The sequence below is a fragment of the Caretta caretta genome, chromosome 13 (genome assembly GCF_965140235.1).
Source record: "Caretta caretta isolate rCarCar2 chromosome 13, rCarCar1.hap1, whole genome shotgun sequence".
NCBI lineage: Eukaryota > Metazoa > Chordata > Testudines > Cheloniidae > Caretta > Caretta caretta.
In genome coordinates, this window is record NC_134218.1 from 26,704,138 (window position 1) to 26,720,359 (window position 16,222).

The following is a 16,222-nucleotide window of genomic DNA, read 5'->3' on the forward strand; positions in this document are numbered from 1 at the left end:
TGGTAGAGGTACCAAAGGGGCCCTTGAGATCCCATTTGAGCGAATAGCTATGGACCTAGTAGGGCCATTGGAGAAGTCAGCCAGGGACCACCAGAATATTCTGGTAATACTAAATTATGCCACGAGATACTTCGAGGCCATACCCCTGCGGAACGCCCTGACCAAGACCATAGCCAAAGAATTAGTCCAGATTTCCAGAGTAGGGATACCCAAGGAGATCCTGACGGACCAAGGGACCCCCTTTGTGTCTAAGCTGATGAAGGACCTATGTACAATGCTCCACATACGGACCCTCAGGACATCGGTCTACCATCCCCAGACCGATGGTCTTGTCGAACGCTTCAATAGGACATAGAAGAACATGTTGCGGAAAGTGGTTAGTCGTGGTGGAAAAGACTGGGACACTCTGCTGCCCTACTTGCTGTTTGCCGTACAGGAAGTACCCCAGGCTTCCACGGGATTCTCCCCCTTTGAGCTGTTATATGGTTGCCACCCCAGAGGCATACTGGACCTGGCTAAAGAGGGCTGGGAAGAACAGCTGAACCCAGGGAGAAACATCATTGAACATGTGTTACAGATGAAAGACAGGATAGCCCAAGTTGCCCCCCCTTGTACACGAACACATGGAGAAGGCACAAGAGGCGAAACAGACATACTACAATCGCTAAGAGGCGACCCAGAAGTTCCAGGTGGGAGACTGAATAATGGTGCTCATACCCACGGCAGAGAGCAAGCTCCTGGTCAGGTGGCAGGGGCCATATGAAATAATAGACGCTATAGGAGAAGTCGACTGTAAGTCGACAACCGGGCCGCCAGAAGCTGAAGCAGATCTAACATATAAATCTGCTGAAACCTCGGTAGGATAGAGAAGTTCTGGTGGTTGCGCTGGGGGCGCCATCCCCTAAAAGCAACCAGCCCGACCAGGTGGGGATATCTCCGAAGTTGACTCCGGAACAACGATTGGAAGTGATCAGCCTGATCAAACGCAACTAGGATGTGTTCTTGGAAAAGCCAGGCAGGAATACTGAGGTTCACCACCACATCCTCACAGAGCCTGGAGTGAAAGTGAACATCAAGCCATACCGGATCCCAGAGGCCAAAAAAGAGAAGAGATCAGGACAGAGGTCCAGAAAATGCTGACCTTAGGAGTCACTGAAGAATCTCATAGCCAATGGTCAAGTCCCGTGGTATTAGTGTCTAAGCCTGACGGCAGTAGGACGTTCTGTAACAACTTCAGCAAGTTGAATGAGGTATCCCAATTTGATGCATACCCTATACCCCGGATAGATGAGCTAACTGACAGACTGGGAAAAGCATGGTTTATGTCTACCCTTGACCTGATCAAGGGCTATTGGCAGATCCCACTGACCAAGGCCGACAAAGAAAATACGGCCTTTGCAACTCCAGAAGGTCTGTATCCATACACTGTCTTCCCCTTTGGGTTGCATGGCACTCCTGCTACATTTCAACGACTCATGGACAAGCTGTTGCGACCCCATGGCAAGTACGCGGTGGCCTCTCTCGACATCATCATTGTATATAGACCCGACTGGGAGACGCACTTGGAGAAGGTGGAAGCAGTCCTGGACACCCTGAGGAAGGCGGGGCTGATGGCGAATCCCTCCAAATGTTCGATCAGGTTAGCTGAGGCCAAGTACCTTGGGTATATAGTGGGGAGGGGCATGGTGAAGCCCCAACTCAACAAGTTAGAAGCTATACAGAAGTGGCCCTGACCCCTCTGGAAAAAACAGGTCAGAGCCTTCTTGAGACTAGTGGGGTACTATAGATGGTTCATTCCCCACTTCGCCACCAGGGCATGCCCACTAACGGACCTAACAAAAGCTAGGGGCCCAGACATAATAAATTGGTCTGCTGCAGACGAAGGCGCTCTTGGGGATCTGAAGACGGCCCTGTGCACAGATCCCGAACTTGTAGCACCAGACTGGGGGAAGGAGTTTATCCTGCAAACCAAAGCCTCTGAAGTAGGGTTGGGAGCTGTACTTTCACAAATGGTCGGAGACGACGAACACCCCGTCCTCTTCCTCAGTAGGAAGCTCCTGCCTAGGGAACGGAAGTATGCCGGAGTGGAAAAGGAATGTCTGGTGGTAAAAGAGGCCGTAGAAAGCCTACGCTACTATCTACTGGGATGGAGGTTTACCCTTGACCATGCCCCTCTGCAGTGGATGCACCAAAAGAAAGATAAAAATGTGAGAGTAATGAGATGGTTCCTGTCGCTTCAACCCTTCCACTTCACAGTACAACATAGATCTGGAATCCAACATGGCGATGCGGATGGCCTATCAAGAGTGCACTGCTTTCCGACCCAAGTAGCCCAACCCTGTAGTGTTGAGCGGGGGGGAAATGGGATATGTGGTCAACCCATGACAAACAGCTACAAAAAAGAGAGGGGTAGTAATTAGACCCAGGGGATTAAAAGGCCCCTCCCTGTCACTGAGGAAATAACCACAGGGAAATAAGGTTTAGGTGGAGAAGGGGTTGCTAGGGAGCTAATTAGGTTCAGCTGGCTCCAACTAGTGGAGACCTTTTTAAACCCTCCCCAGCGTGGAAGGAGAGGGAGGAGAGAGTGAGAGGAGGGAAGCTGCCAGTAGGCTAAGGGCAGCAAGCCACCGAACCCTTCAAGGAAGAGAGACTACACTCCCCCCGCCCCAGAAGGGAAGAAAAACAAACACAAAAGACGGATCAGGAAAAGGAATAACCGGACCCTATGTTACCTGTAAGGATTTACCTTGCCCAAGCCAATGTCTCCAAGGCTAAAAAGGACTGAGTCTGTTGAGAACAAGGTACTTTGCCACACTGACTAATGCATATTTTCAAGAAAAGGAAACAGATTGGTTTAGTTGCTTAGGCATTTGCATTGATGGGGCCACATCAATGACGGGGAAGTATACTGGATTTGTAGCTCGAACAAAAAAGGTTGCATCAAAAGTCTCTTGGACTCATTGCAGCATCCACAGACAAGCCCTCGCAACAAATTGCATGCCTGAGGGACTGAAGGAAGTGCTGGACAATGCAGTGAAAATGGTGAACTTCATAAAATCACGGCCAACAAATTCCAGAATATTTCACATACTTTGTGAAGAAATGGGTAGTATACACAACTGTCTGTTGACACATACTGAAGTTAGATGGCTCTCACGGGGCAAAATCCTTGTGCGCTTGTTTGAGCTTAGAACAGAAATCCTATGTTTCCCCCCAACAGCCACTCTTTGCACCTTGCCAGCTGTATGGAAAATAATGTCTGGCTCCAGAGCCTAGCTTATTTAGTAGATATTTTCTCAAGAATTAATGACCTAAATTTATCTCTTCAAGGCCACAATATAACAGTTTTCAACGTGCAAGAAGGAGCTGAATCCATGATAAAGAAGTTTCAGTTCTGGGAAAGTTGTTTGGAAAACGATCAAACTGAGTGTTTCAGTAATCTTCATGACTTCCTGGCAGAACATAAAATTCAGTTGGATCAGTGCACTAAAACAAATATAACTGCACACCTAAAAGGACCTTGCACAACTTTCAGGGAATACTTTCCAGCTATGTCAGGCGATGACTGGATTCGCAACCTTTTTGATGATACCACTTTCTCAACACAGATATTGAACACGGAGGAAAAAGAAATTGATTGAGACCTCCTGTGATTATGAACTGAAAAGGAGTTTCAGAAATCTGTCACTGATCAACTTTTGGTTGAGTTTGAGAAATGAGGACCCCCTTCTGGCAGAAAAAGCTGCTGCAGTTTTGTTACCATTTTCGACAACATACTTATGCGAGAAAGCGTTTTTCTTGTTTGCACATCTGAAAACCAAATACAAAAACAGACTTGATACAGAAACAGATCCGAGACTTTATCTTTGTCCAGTGGTTCTGGACCTCCAAGAGCTATGCAGAGTAAAGCAAGTGCATCCATCACACTGAGGAAATTTAAACTTAAATCCCTGGAAATATTCATTTTTAGGAGGGGGTTCACGAGATTTCACAATTTAGTGAAAGGGGTTTGTGGGCTGTTAAAGTTTGAGAACCGCTGCTGTAAAGTGAGAATTACAAGCACTAAGGGCAGGGTTGCTTAAAAGGCTATTTCTATTTAATTTTCTCTATTACTAGAAACGTTTCTGGTTGGTCTTTGACTTTGTAATAGTTGTTTGTGTGTTTGGGGTTTTTTTGCAAAGAGATGTTGCTGTTAACTGGGACTTTCCTAACGGTTTTCCTGTTATGCAAGCAATGTTCCTTTTAGTAATTTCTGCTTTAGTTCTGGTTTCAGAGTAGCAGCCGAACGAAGTGAGCTGTAGCTCATGAAAGCTTACGCTCAAATAAATTTGTTAGTCTCTAAGGTGCCACAAGTACTCCTTTTCTTTTTGCTTTAGTTCTGTATCATTTTCTACATTGTAAGTGAGTCTTGTCTGAAAAGCCGATAGAAGGCAGCAAGGTTCAATCCAAGGCTTCAGTTTTCAGAATGCCTCCTAATTCTCACTTTCAACCAATGTTCCCTCTAATTTTTTACATCCATGTGCAGAATGAATTTTGTTATGTGCACCAATATGGAGGTGATGCATGGTGGGGATGGGGCTGAGGGGTTTGAAGTGAGGTAGGGGGCCCAATGCTGGGGCAGAGGGTTAGGGTGCCGGGGACTGAGGACTGTGGCTGGGGATGAAGGGTTTGGGGTACAGGAGGCGGCTCAGGGCTAGGGCAGAGGGTTGGGCTTGGGGTGCAGGGGGGGGAGGAGACGAGGGCTCTGGCATGGGCCCAGGGACAAAGGGTATGGGGTGCGCGAGGGGGCTTGGGGCTGAGGGTTGGGCTTAGGGTGTGGGGCCTGAAGGCTCCAGCTGGGGGTGAGGACTCTGGGTGGAGCCAGGGATGAGGGGTTTGGGGTGCAGGCTGCCCCGGAGTTGTGGTGGGTAGAGAGAACTCCCCATAGCCCTCTCTGTGCAGCAGCACCTGGGCTGGGGGAGAGGCGCCTCTCCCCGCCGCAGCCCTGCACGACCCAACTTGCTCCCCCACCCACCCCCTACCTCTATGCTCTCCAGGCCCCTGTGGCTGCGTGCGTGCACGGTCCTTGATAGCCTGCTGCACGGCCGCGCTTAGAGGGAACTTAAGCTCTCAACTAAAATAATAATAATTATAACACTTATATTCAAAATCCATTTGAAATTATTTAACTGATTTAAAAATTCTTACCCCTGATTTCTGGGGTCTTCCCATTGTGTGATACGTGTGTTGTGATTGACAAAATACACTCTGCCATTGCTGTCAGTTCTCTTTTCTAAGGAGAAATAAAAAGTGAAGAAATTTTAGTTCCAGCAAATTTACTCCTCACACTAACTGTGCTTAAAATAACCAATTAGCTGGACATCTTGTGGCAGTGTCTGTTTTCTTTAGGTGCTCTTAGCACCTCAATCTCAAATTTAACATATCCGATTCTTCATCATCTCTCCAAACCCATCATTTCTTACCAGTTTCTCAGCACCAGAAATCTATTTTAATTCGAGTACTAGTGTAATGTTTTGAAGTGTACCGTAACTTACCCTCAGCAAAAAACAACATTCAGGATGTTCATCTGATATTCTTTAGGGACTTGTCTCACTTGTGTGTTTCTACAGCACCTAACACAACGGGGCCCCAAACACAAGTGGGGCTTTTGGGCAACAGCAGAATATATTTACTATGACTAATTATAACAACAACAAACAATAATAATAATAAAAGTAGAAAAGCCTTTTTCCCCCCTCCCATTATTTTAAAAATAGGTTTCTTTAGCAGATGCCCAAAGAAAGATAACTTATGGAAGAACCAGATTTGCATTTTACCTTAATTTCTCTTACTTTTTTTGGTTGTTCTGGAATGCTCATGTAGATATTTCCCCCTTGTTTAAAAATTAAAATACCAATATTGATCTTTTTATTTTTAAATCAATCTGAGCCTTCCATCTTTAACAAAAACTATACTTAAAAACATCCACATATGTACAGTTATTTATTATACTATTTATTTTCCCATTGAGAAAGGTGGGGAAAAAAACCTACTTTTAGTTGGAGATGAAAAAAAGGAAGTGGTTTTCTCCACAGGAAAACCATCTTCCATCATGAGCCATTATAAATCCCAACTCCCTGGATTATTGCCATGGGCCCTCAAATATAGTTTAACTGATTAATGGAAGAATGAAGAAACGTGCCCGGGTACACCAGACATGTATACAAGTACGGCAGCGTATGAATGTGAAAGCCGTTCCACTGTTAAAGTATGAGCCAAAACTGCAGCAAGAGAAAAATAATGTTTACACCCCAAGTAAATAAATATGGATGTTTATTGTCTCACACAGTTAAAATATGTTTAGGCACATATGCAAACACTTATACACACATTCTGTTGAAAATCCATTTCTCCTTTACTTAACACCAAGATTCAGTCTTCTGCAATTTGACAACGTTAGATAAGCACAGCATATAAGCGCCTCACTATGTTTTAGATGTTGCAGGAGAAAAACAGAGCCTTGAAATCAAGCCATGGCAGGTAATAAGCATTTCTGTCCAGCTTTATAGGAAACGCCTACATGCAGAGGCATGTTTGTAAGTAGGTTATAAAAGTAGCAGAACTCTACTGTACACGGAGATTTGATTTTGCCGGGGGGAGCGGAGCAAACCAACTAATTAGCAATGTTCTTTGAAATACCACACATGTAGAATAAGGTGCCATGTGGGCCTGCCAGTTTAATGCACTGATATCTTGCATACATCCAAGACTAGAAATCCAAATAATAATGTTTGAACCTTTAAAAAATTGCAAATCAAACTTTTGAAATGTTATAAAAAAAATCCATGTCTAGATCTGCCAAGTAAAGGTATTCAACCTTAAACTGACATCATTCTGATTACCATCTTGTTTTCCCCACCCCACCACCTGAATACAAGGCTTAGTCTACATTACAAAGTTTTGCCAGCATAGGTCTATTATTTAGGAGCGTGGGGGAAAAAAATCATCACACCCCATCTGACAAAGCTATGCCAGCAAAACCCCAAGTGTAGACACAACTATGCCGACAGAAGAGTGCTTCTGTCAGCATAGTTCCTGTCATTTGGGGAGGTGGTTTAGCTATACTGGCAGGAGAACTTCTGTCACCTTATCAGCATCTCCACTTGGGCGCTCTGCTGGTATAGCTAATCCACTATAGCTATGACGACAAAGTTTGTAGTGTAGACAAATCCTGACAACTTTTATATTATCTTTCAAACAAATTAATGCAATGATATTGACTGCTGAAATTATGCTGGAAATATTTTTAATAAGGGGCTGGCAGACCTGTACAAACGCTTTCAAGACCAACAAAAACTTTCCAAGCACTGGCTCTCTAGCAGAAACAATACAAAACAATCTGTATGACTAAAATGGTTAAGACAGTAACAGCAGCAGGGAAAAGTCCACGTTGTATGATAAGGACACTAAAAGAAAGTTAGTTGCAACTTAGAAGTGTAACAGAATAATACGGTGTACTTTTTTAATCTATTTATGGAACTGCATATACACCGTATCAGAAGCTGGTTCTTAAACAGTACTTTTGATTATATTTAATAAAAAGGGAATTTAAATTCAGATTTCATAAAAGAAAAAAAAGCAAAGTACGATCAAAAACATTTGGTAAAAAAATGCCAGATGTATGTATTAATGTTTAAGTTATGTTATAAAACACCATTTGAACAAGACTTACCCCATCCATGTGGCAGGGTGCCAAGAGGATCAAACTCTGTCTTCTGTGTGGGGGTAGCGTCTTGGTTCTGCAGATCACACACAAAAATGGTGCATCAATCATGACCACCCACCACCAATTTGCTTTCCAGACCTCTAATTTAACCATAACATCAGTCAAGCAAATGCATTCTTGCTAGTGCTACACAGGGCATCACACCCTCGAGCAACTTAATTATACAGACAGAAGTGCTTGTGTAAACACAGCCTCAGAATCCAATACATGAAAGCCTAACACAATCAGGGAAACACACTGCTCTGTTTTTGAGGCTTAACATGAGTATTTAAGTAGCTACTAAAAACCTACATCACCTGTCTTGCTAAACTAACTGCAAGCAGTATTTGGAGATGTCCAGTCAAAGTCTACCATTCCTTAGTATTTGGTGGATTTTGGATTGCTTAACTCCCCTTGTTTTCCTCCCAATCACATGCTATAATTGCATTTTACCTGCATAAAATCCCTCAATTGCTTCCTCTGGGTGAACTTCCCATACTAATCTTTGGCCAACCAATAGAAGACAGAACACAGTGAAGTGACTAAGATTGTATTCAGTCTTAAATGAATTCTAAAATAGAATTAACCTGAACAAGTCTCCAAACATTACCAGCATAAACAGCCACTACATCTGCTAGCTGGCCACAACATCTAAACCACAGCTGGTTTTGAACCATTTTCTCACCACTTTGACCTTTCTCAGTAAATCAGTGGACTTTGCTACATGAGGAATATTTCACAAGATATATACAATACAGCAAACACTACCGTTTGTCAGTTATAGTTGTGCCATACCTAACAACAAAAAGCAAGGAAATAAATTAAGGTTACCAATTGTACATACCACCCTCTACTCCCACATCAAGAGAAACAAACACACAGCCACTATACACCTCAAAGAATGCACAACTTTAACTCTGGTATCCTTCAGGGCACAATCTTCTGGCAGCCCCTTGCCAAGCCCAAGTGTGTGCACCTTCACAAAGCTGTGCAGAAGGGATGCACAAGAAGGGGAAGGAAGTTTGATCTGTTTGTAGTGGAGGTGGATGGGTGGAATTTGGGAGTGGGGGTTCTCCTCCAGAACACGTTTTTTCCTCTATATCAGAATAGACTTCTCACCCCGTATATGAACCTCTGGTTAAACTGTTGCATAGCTCCTTGAAGCTGACTGCGTTGAAGTTGCCATTGCTCATAATTCCGGACAGATTCCAATGTTGGTCGTTGCCATGTTGTCGTTCTAGTGAAGTGGTCGACATAATAAATTCTCCCCATGTTGTCAACTCGTCGCTCCCAGCTAAACAATGCAAACAAGGAGTCTCAACAGCATGCAGCACTCAAAGCCTCAGAACGATTTTAGAGTCAGACAAGGAGCAAGGCAAGCAGGAGATAAATATGGAATTGGACATGGAGCTTTGTTAAATGAAAAGTTCAATGTGGTCAGTGCCTATCTCCCCCTTACAGCTCCTGCTGAAACAATCTAAAGAGCTAGAGAAAAGTGCTATCTAAAATGAGAGAATTATTCTCAGGGCAGGTCTACACTACAGCTGGGACTGAGTCTCTGAGATCGATTCACCGGCAGCCGATTTAGCGGGTCTAGTGAAGACCTACCAAATCGACAACAGATCGCTCTCCAGTTGACCCCTGTTATCTACCCCCGTACTCTACCCCCGACGAGAAGAGTAAGGTAAGTCGACGGGAGAGTTTCTCCCATCGACCTCCCGCGGTGTAGACCCCGCGGTAACTCGAGTCCAGCTATATTATTCACATAGCTGGAGTTGTGTAGCATAGGTTGACTTACTGCAGTAGTGTAGACATAGCCTCACTTTGTTCCACAATACCACCATCTAGTCAGTCACCTACTTGCAATGCTTTTAAGTGGTGCTCAGGAGCTGCTTTATACATCTGGCTGGCTCTGGATAAGTCATTACTGTTGTTATACATTATATATTTGAGGGATAGGATGGACGCGTGAAGTAATTGCAGTCTACTGGTCTCTTTTAAAAAAAAATTAAAGTAACATTGCCAGCTCTGGCTGCAAAACGTGAGATACTATCATGCACTTTCTGGCACACTTCTAGTCTAACCTCAGAAAACCAAAAGAGTGCCCACATTTTACTTGGTTTCCACTTCATATCAATTTGAAATAAGTGACATTCATCAAAAAACTCAAATGAGCAGTGGTCAAGTATTGAGCAAGGTCTGGTGCAATACCTGTATTGATCAATACCTGATAAACTCTCTCCACTATATCAATGTAAAAGCCATAAAGTATAGTGCAACAGGCTGGTGTCTGTTGGGGGTGGGGGAGTGTATTTTCCCCTTTGAGATCAGTTCTCTCAGCAGTTCTACATTTTCTTGTGTGCGTGACATGAGTGAGAGTGTGAATGTGATACGAATAAAGTGTGAAGGAAAAAAATAGTTTTTTGGTTAAAAGATGCAGTGACCCCAGAAAACCAGGAAAAAGGACAAATATACAAATGTGTGCTCCTGTGTAAAAGCTAATGCTGTTGGCTGCTGGTCTATTAATGACTGGAAGAGTATGATTAGCAAAGCTCTGCTTAAGGTGCAGGTGTGCAGCAAGGTTAGCAGATGGGAACCTGAGCTTTGGTAACAGGATAGAAACCAGAGACCTCAGGAGAAAGAGCTAATCAGGGAAGCACTTATTCAGAGCTGGCTAGTGAACATAGTATTTTTGGGGGCTAAAACCCATGTGCTGTTATTTGTGGTAGCCTTTGCTGTGGTTTTTCGGTTTTGGTTCATTTCCCCAGAGTGGGGAAGACAAACAATCTATTTTCTTTTCCCATGACTGATCTTGAGCACCTTTTTTCCTTATTAAGCAGACACAGCTGCTTGGTGTCTGATTGTTAGTAAAACTTCCCTACTCCTCTTTTTCCTATACCTTCTCCCTCTCCACCAACCCTACACAACAGATACAATGCAGATAGCCATTTCTTCTCTCTTATTCTCCAAAGATTTAAAAAATAAAAATAAAAATCTGAGCCTCATCTCCAAGGCACCAGCATGTGCCACTCATATAGGGATAGAGATGGTCCAAAAAAGCACATGCAAGCTCTTAATCGGGTCACAAAGTCTCCTGGGGTTTATCTACACTAGAAATTTAACTGGAGCTAGCCAACATGTTTATACCTGCTCATCTGGACATTCCACTAGTGTTTGGTATTTACGTTAGGGCTCAGCTTAGTACAAACCACAAATGTGTGTGCCTTGGAATAAGTGTGTAATATCCAAAGTGTCAGCTAGCTCAAGTTAATTAATAATCAATTAACTTGAGCTAAACTATAGCCTAGACATATCACCAGAGGCTAGATGTCTTCTACAGACTCACCCTTGGGGAAGAGGTTCCGGCCGATCCCATGTTGTCCTTTTTTCAACATGATCTACGTAGTATACTCGACCATGCTGGTCCACCCTTTGCTCCCATCTAGAATTAAAAAAGGAAATGTTACTCAGCTTGTGCAGTAAGTGGAGTTCTTTGAGATGTGTCCCCCTATAGGTGCTTCACTTCAGGCGTGTACATCCCACGTGCCTTTGATCAGAGATTTTCGGTAGTAGTACCTGTTCAGTCCGTGCATGCGCCCTACACATTCTCATGCTCTTTGTCAAGAACATACAGGGCTGCATGGGTGAACCATCTCGGCTCCTTCTCCGCGGCAAAGCCCCGTGGAGGAAACACTAAAAAAAGAGTAAGGAGACTGGGTAGTGGAGCACCCATAGGGACACACATCTTGAACTCCAATTATTGCACAAGATGAGTACCCTCTCCTCCTCCTTTGAGTAGTGTCCCACTGGGTGCTCCACATCAGATGACTTCCAAGCAGTATCCCCATCAGGAGGAAGGAGCTTTGGAGACGAATCTAATACTGAAGATATATGACTACATTATCAACTGCAGCATAAGTTCTAAAGGAATAAACTGTCACATAATTTTTGGAAAGAGTGTGTATCAAGGTCCAGATTGAAACCTTGCAGATTTCCAGCGTGTATGACTAATGCCACAGAGGTAGATGGAGAATGGGCTAGAACTCTAGAAGGAGAGTGGATACACTGACAAATTTACATAATGCATCCAGAGATCCTTGAGAATCTTTGGGTGGAGATTGTGGATCCTCTGTTTGCTTCAATTGCTGACTGATCGAAACAGTTTGGGAGACTTTCTAAATGGTTCTGCCCAAATAGAAAGCTAATGCCCTTCTGAGATCCAAGGTATGGAGAGTAGCATCCTGATCAGTCCGATTTTGCTTTGGGACAAAAACTGGGAGATGGATTGACTTGGTTGATGTGAAATACAGAGGACACCTTACGTAGAAATTTAAGATAGGGTCGCAATGAAACTGCGTCCTTGAAAAAACTGTAAACGAAGGGTCCACCATTCAACCGCCCATTTCCCTGACTCTTCAGGCAGAAACAATGGCCAACAAGAACGGCACTTTCAATGTCAGGGGAAGAAGAGAACAGGTGGCCATTGGCTCAAAGGGGGTTTTCATGAGACAATTAAGGAGCAAGTTTAGATCCCATACGAGAGCACCGTTCCTAACTGGAGGGAAAAGGTGCATCCATTCTTTAAGGAATCTTACTTTTGTGGGATGAGCAAACACTGAGAATCCCTCAGTTGAGGAATAAAAGGTTATTATAGCCATAAATGAACCTTGACAGAACAGAAAGAGTCCTGAGTTTTTTAATTCCAACAGGTAAATCAAGGACAGCTGAGATGGGAGAGTGAACAGTGGAAAGTTGTGATGAAATCTCCTTCATTTCTGAAGATAACACTTTTGTGTGGATGTTTTTCTAGTATTTAATAGTACCTTTCACACCTCTGCAGAACAGAAAGTCTCTATATCCAAGAACCATCAAACTCTGAGATGAGGAATCTCCAGGTTGGAATGAAGAGTCTGAACAAAGTCCGGAGATAGCAAATGGGGAATGGGCAGAAGACTCCATGCTGGACAAAAACCTAGACAAATTAGGTAAGGGTACTAGACTGGTCTTACCCATGTTGGAACAATCAATATGATTTTGGCTCAATCTCATTTGATATTGTTCAACGATCAGTGGCATTGGAGAAAATACATAGTAGAGACCTCTCCACCAAGGAACAAGGAAGGCATCCCCGAGGAAGTGAAGGCCAAAGCTTCCTCTCAAACAGAGCTTTTTGTATTTCCCATTGGCGGTGGTAGCATACAGGTCTTGAAGGGCTCAAGCCAGAACAATGTGATTGAGAACCCCACAATTCCAGTTCCAATTCATAACCACAGGAGAAATGTCGGCTGGGAGAGTCTGCCATGGTGTTTTGTATGCCTGGAAGGTAAGAGGTTGAAATGAGGATGTGGTTGGCTATACTTCAGAGTTCCATAACTTAATTGCTTTGGAACAGAGAATGAGGAACCTCACTCCCCCACGATGACTGATGTAGATTAGTGCTGAAAAGGAGCAAGTTTCCAGTGTCAGTACCAGGGGCTGAAACTGTTTTGGTGGATTCCATCTAGTGGATGTTGCTGGTACCAAAGACAATGACTGCTTTGGGGGTGCCAAAATAGCGTGAGATGCTTGTTTCTTCATCGGTACCAAGGGAGCCTGGGTGACTTGTTTAGGTACTGAGTGTAGCATGGGGTCTGTAGGTACTGCCTTTCTGGAGGTAGAGGTTTAGACTCTTTTGTAGTATGGTCATTCTCGGGCAGTACAGAGGATGCCTTTAGTATTAAAGCATGTTTGATACCGTGACCTTTGGAAGACTTCAGAGCCCTAGATACAGTACACCAAAGGAGTCTGGAGACTCAGCGGTACCCAGACCGGGACCTGAGATCTCCAACAGTCTTCTTCTGAGGAGACAGGCTTTTTTGATATAGGCGCTTTATGAGGAGAACTGTACTCTTCCTTTTATGAGTCCTTCCAGTAATCTCTGACTGTCTGTCCTGCAAAGGCCTGGGTGAATGCGGTGCAAAGATTGACAAAGCACTAATCTCACCTGGAGGCCAATGTACAAGGTAGTTCTCTTGGCCTGGATTTGAGGCCATCACTAGGAGCCCGACTCTAATCTCCCAGGTTTTATTAGCTCTGCTTTTAAAGGCTGAGCAGATACACACTTCCCTCAAAAGTGTAGTATCCCCTAAACAGTGAATACACCAGGAATGTCCAACAGACTCCCAGTAGGTGAAGCAGCACTTAAATCCTGGAGATCCTGACATATCCCGGCGATGAACCCCAAGGATTAAAATAAGCATAAAACAAGCTTCACACAAAAAATAAAGTGCAAACATAAATTAAAAAAGAAGTAAATAACTACATTAAACTAAACTAAAAACTAGCACATTCTAAAGCTAAACTTTGAGTGGTAGATGCTGTCATAGGCTGAGGTGGCTGAGAAGGAACTGAGGGTGGTTCGTCCATGCAGCCCCAGGTCTTTGGTACCGGGCATAAGGATATGTAGGGCACATGTGCAGGATGAACAGATACTACCATCAAAAATCTCTGATCAAAGGCTCATGGGGCGCATGCACACCTGACGTGGAGCACCCAGATGGACACTACTCGAAGAACAACAACAGTGTGTTTCTAGTTTCAGGTAGAAAATTATTCAAATCATGCATTTGCCGTTTAAAGCTAACGGAAATACTATAATTACTTTGTATAAAGTATTTATTATTTGCAAAGCACTTTTATAACTAGTACCTTGTTCACTGGATCTATTAAAACTGTGTACAGGAGGCAGTGGTACAACATAATACTTAAAAGGGGAATTTAAAAGGAAACATTTTCAAACACTTCAAAAGCAGAATGAACAACAATCAAATTCCAAATAGGCTAGGGATGGAATTCTACCCACTAAGTACTAAGAGAACTAACACCCCATATCTGAAGCGTGCGCCACAACGATGACAGAAGTCAATTAGGAGCAATTAGTCTGAATCCAATTTTTATCCATGTCATGTCAGTGGCACTGGATCCATAATATGAAAAGAGCAAGCTGGCACATAAACCCGAATAAAACTTTGCAGACACTGTAATTAGGAGCTGAACTATTTTAAAATTTTAAACTTTATCACTAATTCTCTAGATGCACAGCAAGATAATGTAAATATCTGAAAGAATAGGAGGGTGACAAAATGGCACGAAATGGAAAAGAATGACAAACTGCATACAGCTCAGTTTATCCACAGTAAACTAACAGAATGGTTCAGAACTGTGGGGAAACTATTCTAGCCCAGATGCTGAGGCTCTAAGATCAGCATAATGTAAACATCTAGTTATTTACTGCAGTGCAGCAAACTTCAATGCAATTATACAACTTGCTATTTAAGACATATAGCACAAATACTGCTTTTTAATTCTGTAAGACACTAAAAATGTTTCTTTGACCCTATGGATACCATCTAGTCTTGAGGTGCTTTATGCCTTCAGGCTAGTTTCTTCGGGTTGTGGCAAAGTCTGGAAAGAGGGTGCCTCTATGGCTAAGGAAGGACGCTTCAGGAAACCATCCATGAAGACAGTCCAACCCTGCACACCATCTTCTTTTGACTTGAAGAGCGGCAATGGGTGAATAGCTCACAGCAGAACGAACCAAAGATGAAAACTTGGTGGCATGGAGCCAGGAAGCATCTCTATGATGAAGAGGAAGCTGCCAGATGTGTGACTGAATGTGAGTGAGAGCATATGGCATTGTCTGCTGTTTGGCAGAGGTCAAAGGATGACTAGGGAAGTGAGAGGAAGAGAAACTGAAAGAGTGGTCAGTGATGGGGCAGGGACAGGAACAAAGAGACAGGGTCCTAAGTTTTCTTGGTAACTTTCCCTCCGTTTGGAGATCCAAAAAGGAGTTAACTCTTGAAAAGACTAAAGTGCCCACAGATTAAAATATTTTTTCAAATCCTCTCCTACTTGTCTGTTCCCCTTTCCCCCAACCATTCTATGGGGACTCTTGTACCAGGCTACTACTAAGTGTTTTGGTGTACTGGCAACAGAGTGAAATTCAATAAAATCCTCACCTATGAAATGCTAGAAATTTCAGAGATTGGGAATCTAGTAAAATTGCACTTCTTAGCCAGCATCTTGGGAGCTGCCTGATGAATGGGAAAAGCACTGCAGGCAATGAGTCCTGAAAAGAAAGCATCTTAGGAGTCCCAAGTCCTTAAACTGGAGCTGGTCTGAGCAGTATTCCAGGATCAACACACCTGTGATCTTGGTGCAATAAAAGATATACACAAGACCCTGTTTACTGTGTGGCCAACTGCATGTAAATTTTGTGGCAACAACAGGTAAATTAAAAAACTGAGCTTTTTATTTAATTAAATTTAAAAATTAATAATACAATTAGAACAGCTGTACCCCATGTGTTATAGTTTTTGTCATTAAATTCAATTTTATTAAGTCCCTAAATGTTCATTTTGCCACAGATTTTTGCAGACAGCACATATCTGCATCACAGAAGTTGTCAGTGGGTAACTGGTTATACAGCATTTGGGACTT

General features: G+C 43.3%; 1 protein-coding gene across 5 annotated transcripts in view; it reads right to left on the minus strand.

Moving 5' to 3' along the window:
• ITCH (itchy E3 ubiquitin protein ligase) overlaps positions 1-16,222 on the minus strand; it is a 124,190-nt gene that overhangs the window by 33,214 nt on the left and 74,754 nt on the right. For all 5 annotated transcript variants that reach the window (XM_075118840.1, XM_048819708.2, XM_075118837.1 and 2 more), the window contains 4 exons: positions 11,091-11,186; positions 8,864-9,038; positions 7,712-7,778; positions 5,188-5,272 (listed from right to left, as the gene is read on the minus strand). In XM_075118840.1, the coding sequence (XP_074974941.1) occupies positions 5,188-5,272; positions 7,712-7,778; positions 8,864-9,038; positions 11,091-11,186 (423 nt within the window). The remainder of the gene's footprint in view (positions 1-5,187; positions 5,273-7,711; positions 7,779-8,863; positions 9,039-11,090; positions 11,187-16,222) is intronic.